The sequence below is a fragment of the Phaethon aethereus genome (assembly GCF_964289735.1).
Source record: "Phaethon aethereus genome assembly, chromosome: 7".
NCBI classification, from domain to species: Eukaryota; Metazoa; Chordata; class Aves; order Phaethontiformes; family Phaethontidae; genus Phaethon; species Phaethon aethereus.
The window spans coordinates 22417781-22443372 of record NC_138583.1 but is presented as its reverse complement, the minus strand read 5'-3'; the positions used below and the strand labels follow the sequence as shown (position 1 = coordinate 22443372).

General features: G+C 43.2%; 2 protein-coding genes across 2 annotated transcripts; one reads left to right on the top strand and one right to left on the bottom strand.

The window, feature by feature from the left end:
- Window positions 1-4332: 4332 nt before the first annotated feature.
- Window positions 4333-14400, top strand: SLC16A12 (solute carrier family 16 member 12; the record flags this gene model as incomplete). The annotated part of the gene is made up of 6 exons (XM_082002531.1): window positions 4333-4781; window positions 6857-6960; window positions 8167-8310; window positions 10724-11315; window positions 12431-12690; window positions 14138-14400. The coding sequence occupies exons 1-6, from the start codon at window positions 4681-4683 to the stop codon at window positions 14398-14400; spliced, it is 1464 nt and encodes a 487-aa protein (XP_081858657.1). The 5' UTR covers window positions 4333-4680.
- Window positions 14401-19879: 5479 nt separating this feature from the next.
- On the bottom strand, window positions 19880-24758 carry LOC309406693 (interferon-induced protein with tetratricopeptide repeats 5-like; the record flags this gene model as incomplete). The annotated part of the gene is made up of 3 exons (XM_082001973.1): window positions 19880-21920; window positions 23119-23172; window positions 24667-24758. 3 exons carry the CDS (start codon window positions 24756-24758, stop codon window positions 20483-20485), a joined length of 1584 nt encoding a protein of 527 aa, XP_081858099.1. The 3' UTR covers window positions 19880-20482.
- Window positions 24759-25592: the final 834 nt, after the last annotated feature.

The window sequence follows — 25592 nt, the reverse complement described above, 5'->3', positions numbered from 1 at the left end:
AATATGCTAACTAGGGTCTCAGACCTAATCTGAAGCTTGCCTGATCAGTTGGGCTGGAGATCTAGGCTGAGGTCCTGGCACCCAGATATTCCTCTACGTGCATTAAAATTAGTTCGGGCTCTGTATGTGGAGATTTTGTTGACTCCTCCGAAAGATTTTGTGTATACTTCTGCGTATCAAAGAGTTACTATTATCCCTTCTGGCATTCTTGGAACTTCCTCCTCCACCCTTAATAATCAGAACTTGAAATGAAATCTTCATCCCTCCAGAAGGGGCAGTGAAAGATAGTGCTCAGATCCAAAATAAGAAGCCTTGCCTTGCCAAGATCCTGCGAAAGTGCTGCAGATGTAGGCCTGAATTGCTCAGGATCCCTCTGTGATGTACCATGTGCTTATGCAAACTCCACCTAACTGCATTGCTTGTGATTGTCAGGAAACCCTTGAGCAAAATAAATTGAACTTTACCAGTGCCCTGTTAATTCAGATGGCTGTCATGGATTCTTATGGGCTATTCAATCAGCCAGAACATAAAATATTGAACTTGCAGTAATACAATAAATCCACCTTTGAGGCCCTTAGTGTTAGATACAAAATATGGCAGCCACATGGTGCAAAGCACTGGTACTTGCTCCGTTTGTCTGACTGAATTTGGCAGGATAACGTAATGGGAGACTTTATTGCCAAATCAAGGTATAATCTATTTGTGCCACTCCGGCACAGATTGGATAGATATTGGTGCTAGATTGGATATCAGCTTTTCTGTGGCTAGGTTAGATGCAGACACTCACAAAAGTGTTGAATTTTTTTTTCCATCTAAGTAAACAGGGATGTGGTGGTGGTTTGCATCAAATTATACTGCTTGATGATCTGTTTTTTCACTGTTCCAACATGAGGAATCATGTAACTACTCCCTTAGCTGTCAGATATCCTGTTGATCCAGTATTTGCACATATTTAAGAAGACAGTTGTTGCTTGGAGCTGTACAGAAAGGGATGTATAATTGACCCTATTAGTTAAAAATAAAGATTCAGTCATTAGTTCATGTCAGCTTACTCAAAATGTAACAAAAACCCTGCAAAATTGTCTGTGGTCTGGAGGGAATCAACACATGAGCTGTATGGTCTGCTCACAAATTAGCACTGCATGCTGGAGGGCAAATACAGAACGTGTGTACCAAGTGGCAAGTCAAAGGATGTGTCTTCTGTATCATGTGCCCGGCACCCTCTGACTTTTGACTAGGCACTTTCAGCCTCCCTCACAGATTTTGTGAATAATGCTATCCTTGCCTACACATGTGCTTTCTTCTTTTACTGCATTAGCCAATTTGTTGTACCTTCTTTTTCCTCATTTTGGCTGCATCTGTGTCAGAGAGTTTGTTTCAGAACACAGTGGGGAGGGAAGGAGGGTGCGGGTACACACTGGCACTGCTGTGTGTTTGTCCTGAAGTGAACAGGTAAGGTCAAAAAATGAACTTTACCCTTCAAGCAAAACATCACAAGGCTTGTGAAGAGGCCAACGAAGTCCTTGGGGTCACGTGGGCATCTGCAGGGGCTGCCCAGGAAGCTCTGTCAGCTGCATTGGCAAATTTTGCAGCGTATTAGAAAGTTGTGTCAGAAAAGGCAAACTATCCTGGTATCCATTTCACAGCTTTCATTGATCTTTAATGTATGCAAGTCCCAGCAATTGAATATCTCAAAGATGAGGTTTGAAATTGTAACCTGATTCGGATCACATTTGCTTTGTGGTTTTTTTTTTCCTAATCAGCTGTAGGAATGAACTTGTAAAGACTGCATCCAGCTGGGACCCTTTAAACTCACTTAGGAGCCTCTGTGCATATCAGGTTTGGTGGCTGCTTACAAAAGCTCCAGCTGTGAATTCTTAGTTGGCCTTTGTGAGCTGATATGACCATTGCTATATAATCCAAACCATAGCTATGTCAGATATCCCATTTAAGATGTGGACTATTCTTTATATAGAGTGAAGCATTTACATAACCGGGCAGCGTGGAGCAATGTGTTTGTCTTCAAAGAGCCATGGAAGTGATGAGCAAGGCAAGGCATTAGAGATTTTCCTGTTATCATACCTGAGCTCTCTTCTAAGTCATTAGTGTTGTATTGCAACAGCACTTCATGCTGCAGTGAAGATCTCTATTGTGCTAGACTCCATATAAACACAGAGGATAACACAAACCTTGCAAAGACTTTATAATAGCACGATGAAACAGACGTTTGTGGCAATGGAGAAAAAGAGTATAATACGGAATGCATCAGTACATGTTCTAATGCTTATAGCGGGCATTGCTTTGGTCTCTGAATCATTAGAAAACTATTAGAACTATAATTAAAATGATAACTAACTATCATTAGAGTACAAATATTTACTTATAAATAAGTATTAGCAAAGCCTATTATACAAAGAGAGAAAATAGGACAGTAATTTTTCTTTCCAAATGGTATACAACATTTTTGGCCTTGAGTAAAATGAGTGATAGATAACAGGCTGACTAGCATGCAGGCAGAAATAAATGGTACTTGAGGAATACACAAAGACCTGGGACAGATATTTCATGGCAGCTTTTTTAGCTTGTGTAGCTGTATGGCAGTATAATATAGTTTTGGTGTATTTTGTGTGTATTTTTATTTACTGTTTTTTTTTTTTTTTTCCCCAAGGATGCTGTTTCAGCCATGGTTACCTTAAATCACTGCTCAAAAGCCTTGACAAGCACACATTGTGTTGTGAGGTTACAAACAGCTCTCTTCGCTGTTCACTTCCCATGGCAATTCAGGTGCCTTGTATGACAGCTCAGCCACTGGCTTTTGGACTTGACTCCTGTCTTTGAAAATTGCACTTGTTTTTTCTGTTTTTAACATTTATGGGATGAGTTGTGTTAGCATATAGAGCTTGATTGTGCCCTGTATGATAAGCTGCAATTCTTGGGCTTTGAAAGCTAAGCAGGTAAATGAGGATAACGCTTCTTATCCTTTTTAAATCAGAAGACTATCAAACCTTTTTAAAAAGAGTCCACTGATTCTCTTGCACAGTGCTGTCACAGAGTATTATTTACAGCCTAGCAGAAGTTCAGCTAAGCTTTCAATACGTTGTGGGCTTTGTTTGTTTTGTTGTTCCTGTTTTCTCCTACTCTGTTCATCTTTGAGTTTGGCAATGTGGACACGCTTTCTTGAAATAATTTTGTAATGGTTTTGAGATGTTCCTTATGATATCTCAGGGAAGGCATCTGATGAATACTTCTCAAATACCACCTGTAGTGATAGAATTTAGGGTTGGCTCTAGGGTGCCTTGCTGGTTTGGGTCAGGGAGCTCTGGGCTTTGCAGAGCCAAGACTTGAGCATCACCTGACTGAGCAGCTCCAAGAATTGAGAGGGCACATTATGAGCCACGTAACTGCTGCCTTGAGTTGCACTTTTGAGTAGCTTGGCAGCCCTCTTAAGTGTGGTAACAGGTGACATTTCCTGGGAAGCCTGTGGTTCTTGTCAGTGGGAATGTTGCATATTCAGCACCTCTTGTATTAAGTGACACAGAAGCTATTTGAGGTTTCTCTCCAAGCAAAATTGAAGGACATCCCAAATAGTTTGCTTATTTCTTACAGGTCTTTGATTCACCCAGGGGTTAGGTGCCTGCTGGTGGCAAAAACACGGTCTGAAACCCAGCACTGACAGCCAGCACTGCGCGTCCCTGCACTGAGCGATATGGGGTGTCTCGGGTCCCTCGGTCTAGCCCTGCCGTGCAGGCACTGATGCAGAAAGGACTAAGGGCCGTTGGTCCCAAGCTGCTGGTGACACCCACAGTATTAGCAGAGCTACTCCAACACACAACTTGGTTACTCATATAGGGTCCAGTGGATATCATTTTGTATCTGCTGTGTCCATTTAGAGCCCATGTTATGGCCTGGATGCAGACACTACTTTGATTTAAGTGGATGGAAGAAGGGGACAGGCTAGTTCTAACCTTCAGTGAATTGTCCACGCTCAGAAAATGAAGTTGCTGTCCTGCCTGACTACAGCCTTCATCTAGGGTTTGGCTTGTGGGAACAAGGAGGCCACTTCATCATCAGATCTGCTCTGATTTTGCAGTGAATATTCCTTTTTCAAACAAAGGTGAACAATGTATTCCCTCGAACAAAAATTTTGCACTAAACTGTACAAGTAAGTACAGCTACGTTGAGTGGAGCCTGCAGCTGAAAATACAATTCAGGGCAGGTACTGGTGTGAGCGGGGGGAGCCCCGCAGAAGGTGAATGAGCTGCAGTGATTGGCACCAGTAAAGTATGTGACTTACGTGTATGTGTCATGACATTCGTGGGGAAAAAGACTATCGTGCTAGGATGTGACCACTGGGCAAATTACCCTGGAATAAATGATACCAGACATGGGGCCAAATCCTGATGGCACTCGTGCTTCCGACAAATTTTCATAAACTGCATTTGAAAGAAAACCCTCGCTTTTACGCGATGAAGCCGAAGCATTATGCCCTAGCCCAGCCGTGCAGGTTGCAGCGTGCGCGAGGTGCCCCGATTCCCTCTCTGCCTGTGTTTTCTCTCTCTCTCCCTTCAGGTGGCCACTAACCCATGCGCCAGGCAGCCCCGGCCCGCGCTCGGCGTGCCGGCCGGAGTCGGCCCTTGCCACTGAGGCGGGGAGGAGGGAGGAGTCGCCCCAGCCTGCGCCATGGCCTCGGCCCGGCACGCTGGCCCTCCCGACGGAGGCTGGGGGTGGATGATCGTTGCCGGCTGCTTCCTCGTCACTATCTGTACCAGGGCCGTGACGAGGTAAAGGGGCCGCTTCTTGTCTTTCCGACCTGTCTGTGGCATTACCCCTTTTTTGGTTTGGTTTTGGGGTTTTTTTCTCCTTAGGAAGAGGATTTGGGATCTCCCCTGATGTCCCACAGCTGCAGGGGTTGTCCTGGCTAGGTACAAACCTCTCTCTTGCTGCACGAAAATCCTGAAATCCCCAAGGCTGTGGGGATGGCGGAGGGATTATGAGCTCTCTGGTTTTTGTCTTGCCTCCTCTGACAGCTGCCGTATCTCTCAACACCCTCTCCTTGATTTTTTGCAGAATCAAAGCCTGGGGCAGGCAGCATTATTTCAGGCTGTGGTGTTTGGTTGGGGAGCGAGGAATCGTGTAGGGTCTCTTCGCATCTGTTGTGTCCCTCTGACCCCACGGCCATGCTCATTTTTGCTAGTCCCAGTGGATTTGCTTGGCTCCCGAGTCCATCTGAGAAACCTGTAAATACCCACCTCTCCTGCTGCAAGCGTTTCAGGTTCTGTCCTGCCTGAGAAGGTCCATGACCTAGGAGGAGGCCCCTCTCTATACCCTTCTGGTATCCAAAATATGCAGAAAATATTTTCTCAAAAATAGAAAGAACAGGAATAGACTGCTGCCTTGCATAAACATGATGTATATATACATCTGGGTTGAGATGGCTCCCACGGCTGCCGTTGGGTGCCTTTGATGTCAACTGGAGACAGAGGAGCCTGGTGTGTGTGAACATGGACATTTAAGCTATATTAAGCAGAGAGATAAGCACCCTGGTAAATGAGGAACACTGAGACAGTGTCTTGTTGGACAATAGTATAATGTAAATAGTGTTTCCTACCTAAATTTTTTATTTCTTTTAAAGTAAAGCTGTCAGGTTTAGGGACCTAAAGTCTAGGGTCTTGGAGACAACAGCATAAAAGGGGCATGGAAATGCTGACACAGTGATAATTTATGTACGCAAATGTACCTATTCTGTAATAACAGTAGAGATTGCCTAGTGGATTTAATTCCTTTTTCACATGTGAAATGTGTTACATCCAAGGAATCATCTAATGGCTGGCACACATCTAGAGTATATACATGAATGAAGTGTGTGCAGGAAAAAAGCTGAAGAAAGTTCGTTGATTTGCAGGAGGAAAAAAGAGAGGGGAAAAGAGATCTCTTGCTGATCCAGAAACCAGAATGAAACTACGCAGCCTTTTAATCCACTCCCCCACAGAGGCAGGTAGACAAGTAACACTCGTTAAGTAGAGCAAAGTAACCTCTCCTGGAAGCATTTTAATAAACTGTTCGAAGGTCCATGGGCTCCTGTTGTGTTCTGATTCTCTGTTCGTAAGGAGTTGCCTTTCACTTGCTTTGCACTTGTGCATCCACGAACACATAGCTATAGGTGGTGTTGGCTCTATAGGTACCATGCTGGTCCTTCCCTGCCAGTGTGTGCAGATGTGAATGCCACCATTAATGAGCAACCAGGTCAGTGAAGAACGGGGGACATGGGGCTTTTTGTACCAGGGAAGCAACATCATGATGTGGGTTATAAATTGCTGGTGATAATTACAACTTCAATTTCATTTCAGTTAAAGATAATATGAGTTATAAAAATCTAGCAGCGGATACCACAGTGAGAAATGTGGTATTATAATGTTCATAATCTCTCTGGAGTAGTTATCTGTCTGAATTAGGTTCTACATCAGCCTAATTGTCTAATCCCACTGTTGGGATAATAGTTGGACACCAACTTTGTGATTCAGTTGTTGCTAGTGCAAACCAAGGATTCTCCTCTGTTTGAATCGCCCTAGTCTAGGTGTCCTACACAGAGTCCTGTTGTAATTATTCAACTTGGACACACCATTTCATGTCTTGTCCCTGATGCATTAAGGTAGCCCTTCTTTTCCAATATCCCTTAAAAACTGTTTAAAAGTTTATCCATCTCACTGAGGTTTAGGCAAACCACAGATTTAATTTTCCTGGGAGCTGGAGAGGACCTTCAAGTGGATACTCTTTATCCCTGAAGAGTGAGACCGGTGTTTTCTGTGAGGCAAATATCCTGTGTTCAACAGATTGGTGTTCATGTTTTCTTTCCTAGGTGCATCTCCATTTTTTTTGTGGAGTTCCAGGCATACTTTGGGCAGGATTATGCCAGAACAGCTTGGATCCACTCCATTGTTGACTGTGCTACGATGCTCTGTGGTGTGTATTACCCTTTCAAGACTAATGTGTCTGCTTTTTCTTCAGCTCCATCTGGTTTTAATGTGTTCACAAGCTGGTGGAATTGGCTGGGAAAGATAGATGCTGTGGACTCTCTGGGGTATGGTATTTCCAACTGCTTCCCCCGGCATAGTTGTGCAGGAAGAGAGTGTCTTCATACTACAGAAAAGAAGCAGAACTTTGTTTTGTTAAATGATCTAAGTTTTCAGAAATGTACTTTTGTCAGGGTCTAGTGGGACAAGTTGTGTTTGAGAGCTACTAACTGAGCACTTGTTTCTTTTGCCTTTTGATTGGAATCATATTTGAGATTTAGCACAGGATGGACATCTTGCCTTCAGATCAAGTCACAGACATCCTCCTTTTAGCAAACTTGTATGTTTACAAATAGTCTTTTCCCTTAAAAAAATTACTAAAAATGCCATGCATCAACACAGCAGTATTGGGTTTACTTACTGTACAGCTAGGTGAAAATCCATACCCTAATCCTGTGGAAGAGGGTTAATCCATGAGAATTGCTATAAAGGCACAGGAACACAGCTGGACTGAGTCAGCCAGGTTATATCTTGGGAGAAAGAGAAATAAGGATAGCCTTGTCCTGGCATTGCAGATAGCGGAAAGGGAGAGGGCTGGTGATGACACCCCATGGTAGAAGCAGGGTGATCTGGGAGCCATCGACATTGGAGAAGTGCAGCAGAGAGGTAGCAGCCCTGGAGATGGTCCAAAAGATGTGAGATCTCTCCTGTTTGGGTCTGACACAGAGCCCACATGGCCAGGGAGGAGAGAGGAGGGATGCCTGAAGTTATGAAGGGCTGAAGTGCAAATTCCAGCTGGAGGAAGGTCTCGGTGTTGTAAGCGTAGAGTAACGAACAGTGTGGGCTGTCGCTGTGGCCCCTCTTGACCCCAAAAACTGTGGAGTAGCTCTGTCCCGTAACGACTTTGATCTACTAAAAATGGCTGCTGAGAAAGCTACTATTTACATTTCAGTTTTATCCTGACTTTCAGGAAAATGATTTTTAGAAGTTTTTTGGTGCTCACACCGTTGTGATGGGGGGATGTCGGAAGACCACTCTGTGTAGCTGTGATCACTGTTTTCTCCTACTTGCCTATTGCTTCCTTTTCCTCGATGACTGGTTGCAACAGTGTGTGAGGACCTGCCATTAACTGCCAGCCTTATTTGTTTCTTTGAAGCCCCGCTTGGGAGTTTAATCAGTAATCATGTATCCTGCCAAGTTGGTATCATGCTAGGAGGGCTGCTTGCATCTACTGGACTAATTCTGAGTTCATTCGCCACGAGCCTGGAACATCTCTACGTATCGTTAGGAGTCCTTACAGGTAGGAGGCGTTCAGCCCCTTTGTTCCTGCCAGGAAAGCAACATGGGAATGTTAAAAATGACGGTACTTCCTTTCAAGAGGGGTGATCTCTTCTTCGTGTCATATTGCCACTGCCACTGGTCAATAGAGGTACTCGGACCTGTGCCCTTCATCGAAAAAGAGAAGCTTTGGCTGCCCCGGTGAGCGCTTCAGCACTCCGTGAGTCTCACACAGCCCAAGCGCAGCACCCTGCAACAGCAACTCTTTAACTTCTGTTGGAGAGAGGACTGTGGATAAGGTTCTGAAATTACGGGAGGTCAGGAAGGACTGCTGTTGCAGGTGATATACAAAAAGATGTCCTTTTTTTGCCTGTGATTTGGGAGGAGTTTGTTACGGTAGTTCTAGACTGCCCCAAAATATTTGCATATTAAAAAATAGTTTAACTCAAAACATAAGAGTAAGTGGGCAGAGGAGCACTGGGCGAACACCTGGTACTTCAGTTGTGCACCTTATTTTTGCCTGTGTTACATTCCATTTGAAAAGCAAACAAATTATTGGTTGGTAGTGTTGCTGTAGCAGCTCCTCCATTTGTGTTCAGGTATGGTGATTACAGATATCTTTACTCTGTCCTATCTCCCTGTGTTTGTTGTGCACAGAGGAACTTGAGAGGTGCCCATGGTCACACTGACATTCCTTCCTCATTAATACTGACCTGGTAGCCTCGGTGATATAAGCCCTTGTACTTGGTCCCCTGCTGTTTAGTAACAAGTTGGTGGAATTACTGCAGTTCACATCCTGCCAACAGCTTATTTGTTTAAAAAAAAGAATACGATCCTTATTGTAGTGCATGTCACTCCTGTACTACAATGTTAATCTTTGACAAATGTGTTCATAACAAATAAAAAGGCTCCTTGTAACTTGAGGGACTGTGCCACATACCGTGCTAATGCCACTGAGGCTTCCTCAGCCAGAACTGCAGTGAGTACCGAGGTGGAAAAGCAGTTGCACTTTGTACACGGAGTTGTAAAGAGCCAATTCTACAAGCAGTGAAATTCCAGTCTGTGGGGACTGGTTAATGGCGAGGTGAACTGTTGGTAAAGGCCAGAGGTGGTGCCCCAACCCAGAGAGGAGGTGGCAGCATAACTGGTGAAGGTCTAAATCCATAAAAGCTGTGGGACTTGAAACGTGGAAGAGTGAAGCAGAGGTGAGACGGGGGAGTGGCAATAAGTAGCAGAGTTCCTTCTAAGAGGTACAAGAATGTTTTTAGCCCCAAACTTTTCATTTCCACTTTTCACAGGACATTTATTGGCCTTTTTGGGGCCTATTTCCCTGTGCCAACACGCCAAGAAATAAGTGGTGTGTACGCCAGAGTATGATTTTCACAGCTCCCGAGGGGTGATGTTTAGTTCAGGGCTGCTCCTCCGGCTCTGCTGCGCACGCAGGTCCAACCCCAGCTCTCTGCCCTGCTCCTCCCCTCGCCTCCTGAGGGGTGCCAGAGCGGGCCTCCGCCGCCCGGAGTCCCTCTAATCCGCTTATCCCGCCCTGGCAGACTTAGTGCCCACCCGGCACAGTGCGGCCTTTGAGGAGGACGTGACGAGCTGGTTACGGCGCCCGGCGATTATCTCCTTTATTGGCAAGTTCTGCCAAAGGTGACGGGGACCGTTTTACCCTCAGTGTAAGACGTGCTCCAAAACTCTATTCAGGAACTAATTTCTGTGGCTAATTCAGAAATATATGTTTTAGTGCTAGGACAAGCATTTGATGATTAAAATCAGTTGTCTTGTTCTGCAGCAGAGACCACAATCTTTCTCCCAGTCCAAGAGATGAATTTTATTTGTTTACTAAATTGGACATGTCTTTTTTTTTGCTGAGGCTTTTCCCCACTCTTTACTTGTAGTCAGGGATTTAAAATGGTCAGGTGTCCAAGCAGCTGCTGCATGGAGTTTGTTTAGCTGACTGAAAAAAGGTTTATTGTAGAATATTAGTAACAGAGACAGACTCTTTTTACTGTGTTTCAGAGACCTGAAAATTAATGTTCAGGGTTGCAACAGACCGAAACACAAAGTGGTGCCTCATCAGAACAGTGTGCCCAGTGCCAGCATCTGTGTAGACCCTGGAGCAAGACCTTATCTTGCATCCAGGAGAGGCTGACACACCATTTCTCTGATGTTTATTGATTGTCCTTGTTCTTGTTATTAAGTGAGCCCTGTCACTTCTTTACGAGCCTCGTTACAGTGGATTAATGATGATCTGTTGGGTTTGTCAAGGCAGTGACCCTGACAGTGGAAGAAAGGAGTCATCCTGGTTTCTCTTCACACTGTGACTGGGCATCAGAAAAAGCTTCCTTTTCATTTATGCTAATGACAGTAGGTTTTGTGGTTTAATGTGTTCCATGCTTAGTATTAAGTCATCTGCACTGTGCTTTCTCTTCTAGGACTTGGGTTTGCACTCTGTTATTCTCCAGCCATCGCGATGGTGGGCAAATATTTCAACAAAAGAAAAGCGCTGGCCTATGGAATAGCCATGTCAGGAAGTGGAATCGGTACCTTCATCCTGGCCCCCGTGGTTCAGCTCTTAATCGAGCAGTTTTCCTGGCGTGGAGCTTTACTCATCCTGGGAGGTTTTGTTTTAAACCTCTGTGTCTGTGGTGCCTTGATGCGGCCTATTGCTCTTAAGGAGGACCGTAAAACTGCTCCTGAGTTTCTTGAACAGGATTATGTCCCCAAAAACCAGAAACGAGACGTAAAACGAATGTCCATCTGTTCACCTTTAATCAAAGCGTGGTCTCATGAATATTTATGCTACTGTTCATGGAAAGAATATGACTTTTTACTGATGCCAGGCTTCATGGTGCTGGCAGTGTCAGTTTTATTTATGGCATATGGCTGCAGCCCTCTTTTTGTCTACCTAGTGCCTTATGCCTTGAGCGCTGGAGTGAGTCATCACCAGGCTGCCTTCCTCATGTCCATACTCGGTGTCGTAGATATCATCGGTAATATCACTTTTGGATGGCTAACAGACAGAAGGTAATGGCTTACGGCTAAGCAAGTGTAAGTTTTAGCTGGTGGAGGCTGGATGCGAGTGAGGTGTAATACATACAAAAGTTAACATCATGGACTTTTTCTGTAGCATATGTAACTTAAAAAAAAAATCCCATACACCAACACAGTCTAACTTTCAGAAATGCTTACTATTTAATATTTTTGTCTCTTCTGGATTCATTCAATTCTGATAGTTTACTTCTTTTTTTCCTGAAGAAATTATGTGTTTGCGCAAAGGTCTTGCATTTGACAGTGGAAATGTAACACGCTGTTTGAGGTATGTTGAGCATGATCCTCTATACCTATTTCCAAGAGGATCTTACTCTACTCCCTCTGCCTTTTCATCTCTTTTGTGCTGCTGGGGAGGCACAGAAGTTATGGAAAAGGGTCAAGGATCTGGCCCAACACTGTCAGGCATATACTCAGAAGGACTGACCTAAAATGGTTATACATTTTCCAGTATGTAAGAATTCACCATGCTTTGCTAACTCCGCTCACTCCAAACATGTGTCGAGCATCTGTAATTTCAGTAAGAGACTGGCTAAATTAAGAAGGATTTTGATTCTAAGGACACGTTCTTTGTGCTTGTTCAGTTTGTGGAAGAAATCAATTATTGGTTTTGTGGGGCAGGGAGAACGGGAATTGCCATCTCACTTAGCTCACGCTAACTCCAGCGTTTAAGGACGGGTGCAAAGGATGACAGCTAAAAGAGGTATACTGTAATATTTTTTGCTTAATACTGGGAGCACCTTGTTGAGCTGGGATGCAAAGCCTTATGGAATGCTGCTTTGAACATTGAAACTTCAGAGGGCTGCAAAATCCTGGCAGCTGAGCGGCTCCCCTCACTAAGGGCAGCCCGAAGAACACCGCAGGCAGCATGAGCTGCTGCTTACCAGATGTTTCTGCAGCTTTCTGTAGGTGGGCAGCTTTCTCTAACTGGGCTTGTTAGTGTTGAGCTTTTCATCTTGAAGACTCTGTAAGAAAATGGACTTAAATTTGAGCTATGTGGACAAGAGACTGAAATGCTGCATGCCAGGGCACAGAAACCGAGATACTGTGTCCAGTGATAATCTTTTTCTTTTCTGTTTTGAGATTTGCAGGTGTCTGAAGAAGCATCGGCACTTTTGCTACCTCTTTGCTGTGGGAATGGATGGCCTCTGTTGTCTTTTCCTGCCAGTTCTCCAAAACTTCCATTTGCTTGTGCCTTTCTCATTTACCTTTGGCTACTTCGATGGAGCCTATGTAACACTGATCCCTGTCGTGACGGCAGATGTCGTGGGAACTTCTTCCTTATCATCAGCACTGGGTGTCGTGTATTTTCTGCATGCCATACCATATCTAGTGAGCCCGCCTGTTGCAGGTCAGTTCACGAATGACTTTCCTATAATCTTATCACCGCTTCAGATTTACCTATTGGTGTGATGTAAAAGATGAGGAAGGACAACAAACACACACTGAACGTGGAGGTAGCCCGTGGGAAGAGAGATAACACACCTAGACCTTCGTAAGACTCTAGATCCCACTTAAGCTCTGTATTGATGGGATGATGTGTACATACATACTGTGTATGTAGCATCAGGTTGTACAGCTACTCTGTGCATTGTAGGTGAGTTTGCCACCTTTGAATCCCACAGGAATTTTGTCACCGGTTCCATGAGGCTGACACTGCAACCCTACATTTTTCCCACTAGTATCTGATGCAAGTCCTAGAGAGAAGGTAGTGAGTTTGACATCAGCGTTTGCTTTCTTGCAAAATGCACCATCTCCCTGGTAGAAATATGGCCTTGCCCTACAACTCCCAGTCAAGTAGATGGTTGAAAACACTTATCAGATGAAGATGATAAGTGCTCATTGCAGGGGGGTTGGACCTTTAAAAGTCCCTTCCAACCCAAAGATCCTATGAACTGAAAAAGAAACAAACCCGTATGGAATAAGGCTTCTAAAAGTAGTTACATTGCCACTTCATGTAGTTCAGAAAGTAGAAGGAACAAAAGATTTCACCGTCAAATTACACATTTTTGAAAATGTAACCTAGAGTTTTTCATTCCAAGTTTTTTTCGGTGTGGAGGACTTGATCCTTTAATCTCCAAACTGCTTTGGACAGGTGGGTGAGTCAGCTTCATTACTGTTTGGTCACAAGCGCATCACTGTAATACCTAACCATCATTTTCCCCATGGGTTGGTTCCATTACAGTGAAGTAAGGATGAGAGCTCTACTCCTGTTATTCTTTAGAAAGAACTTGACACGGTTTTGAATATTGTGAAAGGTCAGAGATCTTTTTCAAACAGCCACGTATATAACTCTTGTATATTTTGTCTGTTCGCATCAGTTCCCAATTAATCTCTACTTCTGAAGCTTTTAATTTAATTTTCCATAGCAAAAAAATATCACAAAATGGAAGTAAGTGATGGATAAGCCTAGGGCACAGCTCACTAGATGTTTCTGCATGAGGATCTTGTGCACACAGCATTTAATCCCAGGGCGCTCTAAGCATGCCTAAAGACTGCCAGTTACATCTATGCAGTCGAAAGATATTTATTTAGTATTGTGGTGATGAGTGCTGTGCCTTTTCTCATGGGTTTGGCCTCCAAACAAAAGCCCATAAAAATCTTATCTGCCTGCTGAGGACAAATCCCTCTCTGCTGCAGGAGGTAAAAGTATAGTGACGGTGATATAAACATGTATTTTTTGATTGTATTTATATGTGATAACTCCAGATGTTTATAAAACTCATGTTGATTATAGGATTTGTTAATTATCAGAATTCTGGTGGGCCTTTAAAAACCCATGATTTATTTTCCTACAGGTTGGCTTGTGGACACAACTGGCAGCTATACTGCATCATTCCTCCTCTGTGGATTTTCTATGATATTCAGTTCAATGTTACTGTGCTTTGCAAGACTAGCAAAGAAAATCAAAAAAACGCATTTGTGGTCACTCACCAGTGATACTGGCACCAAGCAGCACATCTGGACAAATAGAGCAATAGCTTATTCTGTCACAGCAGAATTAGACCAAAAGGATGTTGAATTTTTGGCTGTGGATACAAAGAGCTACAGCAACAGATGACCTGCACCGTCAGGGTTCAGCACTGCACAGCCGTGGCTGAGGCAGAGGTGGCTCTGTGTAGTGTTATGCTGTTGAAGATATTACTCCTGTGAAACAAGGCATCTCTCAATTAGATTTTCTGTCATGTTTTAGTTGGCTAAAATCTACAGACAGCAACAGTAATACCAAGTTAATGCAGTAATAGAAGAAAGCTAGACTGAACATAATGGGAGTTTGTAGATACAAATGTTCACAGATTCATTTGAAAAGCAGTATGTCGACTCCACAGGTAATCTACAAGATTATAATTGGCTATAAATCCAAAGAAAACTATGAAGTAATCAGTCACCAAAACTGAACAATAAAGTTTAAATTATTTTAAAAATAGAACAATTGAAATAAGCTTTTTGGTGTTCTGGTCTTCTATGTTTCAATGGACTAATGACACACACCACCAAAAACTCTCCAAATTTATCAGTCTGCATTGAACTATTTGCAAATAGCTGTTTCAAATGCCAAAGCCTTTTTTCTTTCTTTTTTTTTTTTTTAATAAAATATGGCAGGAAACTGTGATTTATGCTGAAAGTATCTCTGGAGCAGCTTTAATTTTTACAGTGTGCCTGAATTTTGTACATACATTGCAATTTCATTTCAAAAATGGGTTTAGACCTACTTTCCCAAGCTCCCTACAGGAAAATTTTGAGGTGGTTGCTTGCCTTTATTCCTGGATATCTTTAAAGCATTTCTAAACATGGACATTCTAGGTGTGATCCTCCAGCAGATCCTTGTCTGGGAGGGTGGAAGAGGTGCTGTGGCTGCTCTGCTGTCTGAAGACGAGTAAATTTGTGCCATGACACTAGGCATGCTGATAGACAAACCTGCTTTAGCTGCATGAGTTGGAAGATGTCCAAAGGCAACCCAGGAGACCAGAGGAGACGCTTGTGTTTTTCCAAATACAGAGCCTCGCTCTCCTTTGAAATTAGCTGCTCTTGAAGAAATTCAGAGCCTGTGCAAGCAGATGACTGAGAGACTGCCCACTCCGCAGCAAAGAGGACGCTGGTGGACAAAGCTGTTCCTGCGTATCGCAGCGGTGAGTCTGTCGCTTTGTGGACCCAGAAGCTGTAAAGGGTGGTGCAAATTATTGGTTTGTGCCAACGGAACAGCCGATCAGGTCACTTGTCCTGGATGGCCAGAGCACAACAGCTGCGATTTGCTGGTCTCCCGCTACTTGCGAGGAATATACTACAGCTGGCTGCTTCACAGGCGCGATGGACCGAATGTAGCTCATGGGGTAAATCGCTGATGTGATGGTCTGGTAAATAATCGGATGTTTCTACATTTCCAGAGTGAAACTGTTGTCCGCGATGGAGGAACTTCACATTCTGCAATGCAGATAATTTCTGTGGTTTGATGCTGTATAAAGCTGCATTCTGTTCGTTAGCAAATTGTTCAGAATCCAAGTAATTTTCATCAATGCTGAACTAGTAGTTTTGTTAATCACCTGCAGTGTACATAGTTGCTCATGGTGTCCTATTCCACCCTGTGCCTCAGAAGGGAAAGCAACCTAGACTGATGTTCACAAATTTGATTTAGATCAAGAGTACAGCCATAGGGGTATAATGCATTTTTATATATATATGAGTCGTATGTGTATCAAGTAGTTCTATTATTCATGCATATTTCAAATATAACATATTAAAATTGTTTGACTTCAGTTGTCCGTGCTTAAGCAAAGCATTTCTCGCCACGTTCAGAAATGCGGTCAGAGCCAGTAGCATGATCTATGTGCACAGACCACAGAATAAGAGATAGGAGTGCAAAAATTGCTTAAAACTAATGACGTAACCTTTTTTTCAGCTCTGTGTAGCAATTGAGTCCTGGGCCCTAATTTTGGTTTTAACATGCGTTCATAAAAAAATTACCTATGAGTGTTTCTTAATGAGTTAGGAAAAATATGCACATTTGGCAAAAAAAGGTGGCTTTATTAATCAGTAGTGATGAAGATATTGTTTTAGATCTTAATGCAAAAGTTTCACATCAGAAAGTAGGGAATTGTGTGGTCTATAAGGAAGTTAAGCTATTTCAAAAAAGTATAAGTTACCACTGTCATTTACTTTACAAAAAATTAACTACTTTTTTTACCACATCATGACATGCCAGCAGTTGTTCATGACAGAACTGCATATTCTAAAAGCCTGTTGGAATAATACTATATGCATTTTTATCCTAGTAAATAATACTGTGTAATACATTATTAGCTTTTTTTTTTTATTTCAAGATATTTTTTCATAGGCTTTTCTATTTTGTATTTAACTTATAATTAAGGCAGCATTTCGTGTTTTAAATATCTACTTCAGCAGAAAACATTCAACTGGTTTTATACACAGACCTTTTGTAGAAAACGGTACAATTATTTCAAGATTTTATAACACTGTTTCTGCTCTGACTTAAGCCAATGGACAAAAGCTTACATTCCAGAATGATGCTTTCTGTGCATAAAACACACTGTGAAATACCAGCCCTAACACGAATCTCCCCATTAAGAAACAGAGGAAGAAGGAAGCTTAACAAGAAATGGCCTGCAAGTGGAAGAAATGGGAATACCATCCAGGTTCACGAAGCCTTATGCCGAACTTCTACCCCCTGGTCCACACAACCCAAACTGAACAGCTCATCTTACTCCTGCCATGTGAAGTGTTTCAGGGGGTGCATTATAGAATTGTCCGGATTCTGCTATTCTAAAAAAACCCCATTTATTGTATCTGCAATGTTTTTTTCAGAGATGCTAATATTCAGGCTGTTGCCCATAGAGGATATTTCCTGGCACGGCACGGCGCAGCGGTAGGCAGAGATACCTGGGCTAGCTGCGAACAATTTCCCGGGCTAGCAGTGCCTGTTCCCACCAGCCCTGTTGAGCACCGATGGATACGAGCTTGAACGGAGCACTGCACGGCTGAGCCTGCCTGGCTTCCCGCGACAGCGTGGTCTGACGTGGCTGGGGTAGCATCTGTCCGAGACAGAAACAGACGGATCCCACCTCAGGTGAATCCTGCCTGGGGTAACACTGTATTCTGTGCAGTGAACAGGAATTACGTGGAAGTAAGCGAAACTGCTCACAACTTGTTATCCCATCTGTTTCCATTCTGTGAGGTTTGAAATGGGAAAGCATCATTCTTTTGAAGTTGCTGAAGTTCTAGTGAGAGTTTTTATCAGATCAGCTTTGGAACATGTAATTGTACCTTGAAAAATTGCGTGAAAACAGCATGGGAAAAGCCAAGTACCTTCTGATGAAAAATAACCCTGTTTTCAGAAACAAAGAGAAAACCTTGAGCCTGAAAGATTTCTGCCAACTTGGATGATAATTTATCTCCTGAAAAATGAAGGTTGTATGTGCTGCTATATGGTGAATATATTTTATATTGCAACAACAATTTCTTGTTTGCTTTCTAAAGTGCTACAAATTTATGTGAGAAGGAAGAACTTGTTTAAGTTAAGCTGTAGCAGTACTTCGTGGTCAGCACAATGAAATCCTCAGCTGGGATCGCCTCAATAAATAATACCTTCTTCCAAGTGACTATTCTGGTGTATTCCTGTAGAGTTTTCTATATAATTTAGGAGGTGCTTTTGATTCATAAATGAATACTTCCTGAAGGGTTATCTTCACTCCTTTTTTTTTCCTTGAACTGCTAGCATAGGCCCCGGTGATATATCCATCCTTGGGTGCGAACTGAGAGGTGTTCAGCTTCTGTGGCGTTCTGGTTTTGCCCATTGGCCCTGGACACTGCGAAAAGTGTGGTTTTGTTTTGTCCACTTCCCGAAGCCCAAGCGCAGCCTCTTCCCTGCGCCGCTACGCCAGGCACTACAGCAGCACCACCCTGTGGGAAATAACATTCCTCCTCATTTACAAGGCACTAGGCAGGAACTAGAAGGCATTGTTTGCACAGAGCATCCCCGGGTAGCACAGCGGTCCAGAACAATCCTCCACAGCCCAAAGAAGGTATGTCACAATAAATAGGTTTCTTGCATCGCTACGCCTCGCAGCCATGTTTCTTTGCTGTGGAAAAGATTTAGCTGCTCTGACTCTTCATAAAATTTCAGGCGCACATTTTTCTGAAAATACTTTACTGCTTCTCCTTATTTCTGCACGGTTCATTTTCCAGGAGAGAGGCAGGTGAGTCTTTGGTGGCAGGGTGTGCCACGGTTTTGGGAACCTGCACCACTTCTTCCTTGAATCCTTCCCTGCTGCCTTCCACGCCCTCAGGAGGGTCTGGATGGAACGATGCTGACGCTAGAAGCCTCAAGATTGAGAAGGGCAGTGAGGTTGCCTAACGTACCCTTCAGCCCGCATAACTGAGCTCAACATCATAGGTGGTCAACCTGACTTCAACCCTACTGTTGTTCCTACCAGCTTTTAGGAGTGGTGTAACAGTCCTGCTCCGAGTCCTTCCTGTTCTCTTCCCTCCCTGCTCTTTCCCTAGGTAGGCCACCTTTGTTTGTAAGAGAGAGGCTGGCAGGTGGCTGGAAAAGAAGGATGGATTTTGCCCCAGTCTTTCTTAGGAAGAAGGAGTGGTTGTGTTATGTACAATGTTATACTCCTGATCGCTTTTGCTTGCATTATGAAAGATTCTTCGAGGGATAGCCAAGAGGGGAGATGTTTCATGATGTTTCATGATCTGTCATCATATTTTACACTCTTTCAGGCCTGTCACCCTGTCTGTACAGGTGACTGCCGTTGCGGGGGCAGGAATGCTCCAGGTTGGCCAGGAACAAAAGTGTGCATCCTTCCTGATGGGCTCTGTCACCAGTTTGCTTCATTCTGTGCTACTGGCTAGGGCTCACGGGTGTTTTGGAATCGCAGTGTTAGTTTTCCCTGAGTACCATGACCTATTATGCAGCAATAGTACAATACTGTGGAATTAGGCTGGCCTGTTATAAACAATACTGACTTTCAGTTGAATATCTAAAGATAGTCACCTCCTCCACTCGTCCTCTCTGTCCTTCCAGCCCTTTCTTCCACTCGTGTAGGCTCTTTGTGCACCCACCCCTTTCCCCACATGCTTCGTGCATTCCGCTGCCCTTTTCTCCAGTGTTGATGCAGCTCTTTGCTCTAGCCGCGCTCTGCCCTCCATGTCCAGTTCAGTACACTTTTTGTGTGTGTCTTCTATCCCTGGCTTGTTTCACAAGCATGGAGGCAGATAGCCATTTCTTTGGTATCTCAAAGACTGCCTTTCCTTCCTCTCCAGATGTTTGCTGTAGCGGTTCCTGAGAGCATGGTTTTGGGTAAACTAGACAGATGTTGTTTGGTACACAGATTATTTGGTACAACACCTCTGAAGCCAACTTTGCTGAGAATTCGGGGAAAATAAATGTGGCTATCTCCTGACCCTTTCATATCCTGCCAAAACTTTAACCCTGTTACTTTTTCAAATGGCTGTTTTCCTTTCTTTCATCTCTTAGCATGAGGATTGGTCAGCAGAGAGATACCAGAAGCAACAGTTGATGGATGCAATGCTCTTTAATAGTTTGCAACAATAATACATGTTTTGTAAACTTTCCATTGAACTAGCCAAACAGTGGTTATTTTTCATAGTTAAACAACATACAAGGTAGTAAACTGAACAAGTCTTCAAAAAATGTTTCTTCTAAATAACACAGAAAAAAGGAAATTTTTATAATATTTCAAAAAGCATCAGAAATTCCATTTGTGTATAAGCATGCCTTTCAAGTGGATAGATGAAATATTACAGTACGATTCCCTTATCTTTTTCTCAGTAGAAGGTAAGATCTGATTTCCAGCTTAGAAGTTCTGTGTTCTAGAGATCATCACTTAAACACAAACTTTATACCAGCGTTAGCACTGAACACTAAGATAGCTTAGCAATTATTTAGTCTTTCCAAGCATGCTCTCTGTTGGTGAATAAACAAATGAACAATCATTACATGCAGTTTCTACATTATCACCAGAAGGTGATGCCAACAGATGTTTCATCTGGTTATAGCTTCAACCTTAAAAAAAAAAAAAAGAAAAAAAACTTTTGAGAGTCTGTTAAAGTGTCGCTGGATTTGAGGTTGGGTTTTTTTGTGTGAAGGATTTTTGGGAGCTTTAGCTTGAGATGGAAAGTCGTAGCTCACATAATGCATTCAGATATTCTTCATTGTCAGGATACAATGCAAGGGCTTTCTCATAGCACTCAATTGCTTTCTGTTTCTCACCGTTTAGATTATGAACGAGTCCAAGTGTACCAAAATCTGTTGCATCTCCTAAACCTCTTTGAGTTTTCTGTTCCAACATTTGTTTCAGAGCATTTATGCACCTACTTCTTCCATAAGAATCTTCTTCAATTTTCAGCCCTTCTAGGTAACACCTAATGGCTTCAGATTTCGATTTCATATGAAAACGCTGAAAATTGCCATAATAGTAGTAGAAATTTTGTTTATCATCATTCAATAAAATATTTATTTGAAACGCTTTCTGAAATGTCTCTTCTGCTTCTTCATACCTCTTTCCTTCTGCATACATGTTTGCTAGGTCAGTATGGGCAGAAAAAAATTTTGTCTTTTGATCAATCACTGTTTTAAAATGAAAAATGGAAAGTCGGATGAGTTCCTCCACTTGCTCTTGAGGTGGATATCTTGTAGCCTTTCTCAGCTGAAACAGCTTATCTCTGTAGCAGAGTCCTAGTTGGTGATGCAAAAAGGAAGATTTTGGTGTCGCTGCTAAGGCCTTTTTCAAAATCTCCAGTGCCTTGTCTACTTCTCCTTTCCTTCTGTAAAATTTAGCAGCATATCGCAGCAAATAAGGAAGATCAGGAGTTTTCTGCATTGCTTCTTCAATGTACCTCTCCCCTTCATCAACTTGCTTTAAGTCCTGAAATTTTAATGCAAGTAATGCCATAATGAAAGTATCCTTTGGATTCAGTTCCACTGCACGCTTCAGGGGCTCGAGGGACAGGCTTGCATCTTTGCATTGTCTGTGAGAAAATGATTCCAAACGATATATTGCTATTGCATAGCCAGCACTAAATTCTGGGTTATTGGGTTCATTCTTCAGAGCATTTTCAAAGCAATCCTTTGCTCTCTCGTAGTATTTTCTCCCAAACTTTAGTAATGCCCATCCTTGCTCAGCATAGATCTCTGGAAGCTGAATCTTCCACTGAGCAGGACTTGAAAGCTTTTTGCAGCTGTTTTCCACTTTGCTTATGTAAGTTTGAGCTTCTTCGTATCTCTCCATGTGGTAATAGACCCAGGCATAGTTCCCCCAGGTAACAAGACTTCTCCTGGCAATTTCATCTGGATGATTTTTTTTAACTTCCTCTTCAGCTTTTTGGAGATTTCTCAGGGCTTCCTCATTTGAATTCTTTAAGTGGCAAATATAAGATAGTAGATTATAATTTGCGGTGTTGGATTTTATGAAAAACTCAATCTGATTGCCTGTTGTTTCCTCTAGCTCATCGAGATCCACATCCTGCCTCAGCAAAGTCCATGTAAAATGACATTCTAGCTGCAGCAGACATCTCTTCAAGGAATTCTTGGAAATGGTACTAGAAGAAATCAAAGAAAAGCTTACTTATACTCCATTTGCTTTTTGCTACTCTTGCTTTTCAACCAGGCATGGTGTACTTCAAAAGCAGGCAATACCTCACCTAGTGCCACTAGTCAACAATACTTCAAACAAGCCAAAGTTGTGGGAAGCCACAGGTCTAAAGAGCTGAGTAGTTATTTTAGTAGTTCTCCAGTGTATGAGGACACCACTTACACCCAACAGAGCTGGTGGTCTGGATGTCAAAGAGGAGGGCTAGTCTCTATGGTAAAGCTGGCACACCTCTGGGCCTCAGGAATATATTTCCTGTCCCGGGAACAATTGCTGAAACTTACCCAGAAGACGTAATCAAATAAAAATCTTCCCCCAAAATATAGAGAAAGTGATACAGTCCCTTTCCTATATTTTATGGTTTAGATTATAAATTTCATTTTGAATTTCCTGCATTTGTAAATCCTTGTTTGTTAGGTCATGGCACCATTTTAATGTTATGATTATACTGACATATCCAGTAGCTGGGTCGGAGATCCCACCAGTCTCCCCAGTTGCTGGTACTCGGGTGTCCAGGTCTCCGAGGGTGCAACCCCACTCCACTTGCTGGTACAGACCACACACTCACCCACGAGCCCTACGGACCCCCAGAAGCTCGCTCTGGACATCCAGCAGCCTCGCCCCATGACACACGCACCACGCACACTGACCAGGCCCGGTTTACATGCAACTGGTCCTTAATGCCCCTTTATCCCTCTCTATTTTTCAACGTTTGTCCCTTCCCAAATCAACCGGATCCCTGGTGTCTCTGCCTTTGGTCTCCTCCCCAAACGTACCGTAGCCTTGCGTGATCCCCAAATGCTTTTCCCTGCGTCCCATGACGTGTCCCATGTCCCCAGGCAGTTCAGACTGCAAGGCCCTCCCGTGGACCCCTGGTGCTGGGTGTCCGCCCGGCCCGTGGGGCTGAGGGTCCCCTGGGGCAGCCCTGGGAGGGCCGGGTGGGGGCTCGTGTCGCTGACTGGGACACTGGGGTGCCCCCACCTGCCCTTGTGCCTCTATGCTCCTCCATGTGCATGGGGATGGGCTGATGGCTCCTGGGATGGGCCTGGGAGCAGCCGGGGCAGGGTGTTATTTGGGTTCCCCCTCCTGCCATCGCCTGCCTGTGTCTCCGTGTGGGTCTGCAGACCAGCTTTTAACACACAACCTACCACGGACAAACATTTACAACGCAGAGGAGATAACGCTTTAGTTCACGTTGTGGACTAAAAAGAAGGAATTATACACGACTTTATAACAGAGGTATTCGTCAGACGAAAAGGTATTTGTAAGTGCTGTTAATGCATAAGTTTGTCTTACAGACTTTGTCTTTCTCAAATAATCTCCTCTGCCTAAACTGATGTTTTTCATTGGTATTAACAACAGTTCCTAATTAGAAAGCTGTATGTGAGGTAATTACAGTTCTTCTGGGATGAAGGGGAAGTGAGAGCAAGTTCCTATTGTCACTATCTTGTTAGAAATGTTTGGCTACAGGGAATACCGTGGAACAGATATTGGCTCCCAAATCAGCAGAAGGAGCTTGAAGAATTTCAGTAGTCCCATTCCAAATGAAATGTGTGTTGGTTCTCAGCTGAGGCAATAAAAAACATGAAAATGTCCGTGGCTGAAAACAACACTGGAGAGTAATTAATGAAAAGACATTCGTGGAAAATGAATATCCATGAATGTCACAAAACCAAAATTGTGATGCAGATTAAATACAGTTTAGCTTAGTTCAACACAAAACTGGTAAATGCAATTTCAAAAGTTGTCATAAACATCTTGGCTTTGCCCTGTTTGAGAAAGAGTGTGTGTGTGTGCGCACCTCTGTGTATGTATGACAGTCTTCAGAAAATGTTACCCCCTCATCTCACGCTCCAAGCTGCAGCCCAGAACCTGCACTACCCTGTTTGCTGGTCCTTGCAGTAGTAGAGATCAGAAGGTAAATTCTCAAATACATCAATGCCAGTCACCCATTTGGCTAGGCACCAGCTACAGCTGCAGCCTGGATTTCATCCCTGAACTGCATGCACACAGTTCTTCTGATTGTTGGTTCTGTTCACAGAGACTGGCCCTTGTCAGAGAAGCAATAACATTACAATATTCAACAGCATTCTTATTTTATTTTGATTCTTCCAGTAAATATTCTGTAAAATATTTTCTGCTGTTTGGATCCCCAAAGTCCCTCACCTCTTATGTTTATGTAAATAATAAGCCCTATTTTCCCATAGCATAGCAAAAAAGCATCTTTCAGAGATCGGGTTGCTTGCTTACCTCATAATTTTCCTTATCTGCTCACTTGTCTTAAGGTAGCTTCAAAACCAAAGGAGTGCTGCTCACTGTTGTTATTACTTCCCTTTTATGTGGTCCAGCCCTCACGTAGTCTGTGACTAATTTACTGTGAACCAGAAAGTGAAACTTCAGCTTATGTCTGAATCTGCAAAAGAAACTGGAGCAGCCGCCAGTAGGGGAATAGAAATTTATGAGTCGCTAAGCTGCTTTTTTCAGCCTGGCTCTGTGCCATGCATTGTATTGTGGTGTGGAGAATGTGGCAACAGCTCCTAATAGCTCCCAGTGTTTACTTTGTTCAAATCCAGAGGCACCTATGATAAGGAGAATATTTCAGGCTAGTATAGGCTGACCTGGTTATCTTGTATAGATTCGGGAAGGGTCATTTTCCCCTCCTGCCTCTGCTGATGCATCTTTGCACAATTTTGCACCATGCTTTAGGCTCCTGTTTTATTGGTATTGTGTCATCCACATAACATTTGCACGTCTTATCGCCCTGTGCCTGCACTCTTCTACGCCCCATCCCGCGTCTCCACACCACAGTGCCTCTGCTGCTGTAACAGGCCTGTATTTCTCCGCGCTATGTTATTGTGTTAGAGTCCTAAATCTCTCGTTCCACCTAGAACAGCTGCTTGTTGCTTGCTCTCTGCATGAAACTGCAGTTGTACTGTGCAAAGACAAACGAAAGTAAAACAAATTAGATACAGACAGTCAGTTGAAGAAATTCGTGCTAAGCAAAACAAAGCTGCAGGCAGGTCAGGACAACAGCCTCGGTCCCGAGGCCATGCAAACTCAGTGCAAAGTTTATGGCCTGTTGCTAGCAACAGCAATACCTTATTACAAAGCTACATGTTAACAAAGATATGGAGCACGAGTTGTGTACTGGAGCACCTATGAATATAAATAATTCACTGATGCTTAGCTAAAAAAAAAATAAAATGCAGACCTGGCTTGATCAATTTGATTTTACGGGTAACAGAGAGGTCAAAGAAATAGTATCTAACATATGTAAATGGCACTCACTATACACAGTAAATTCAGATGTAACCTGAAGCTGCAGACCAGTGAAGAAAAAGAAAGGTGTAAATGCGTGTTAGCACACATATAAAAATGACCCAAAGTGGATCCTAGGGAGAGGAAAAAGAAACCACCACCATTAGCATCATATTTCTTCCAAGAAAGGATGGCAGTGGCTGGTGACTGACTGTCTTATCCTCTCCAGCAGCCTGAAGCTGCTGATCTGAATGCCCAGAGGAGCAATCTCTAGGGGAAGGAATAGAAACTAAGAAGTGTGTGTGTTAACAATTTTAACTATAATATTACTATTATTGTGGGGTTTTTTCTTGCAAATAAGTAC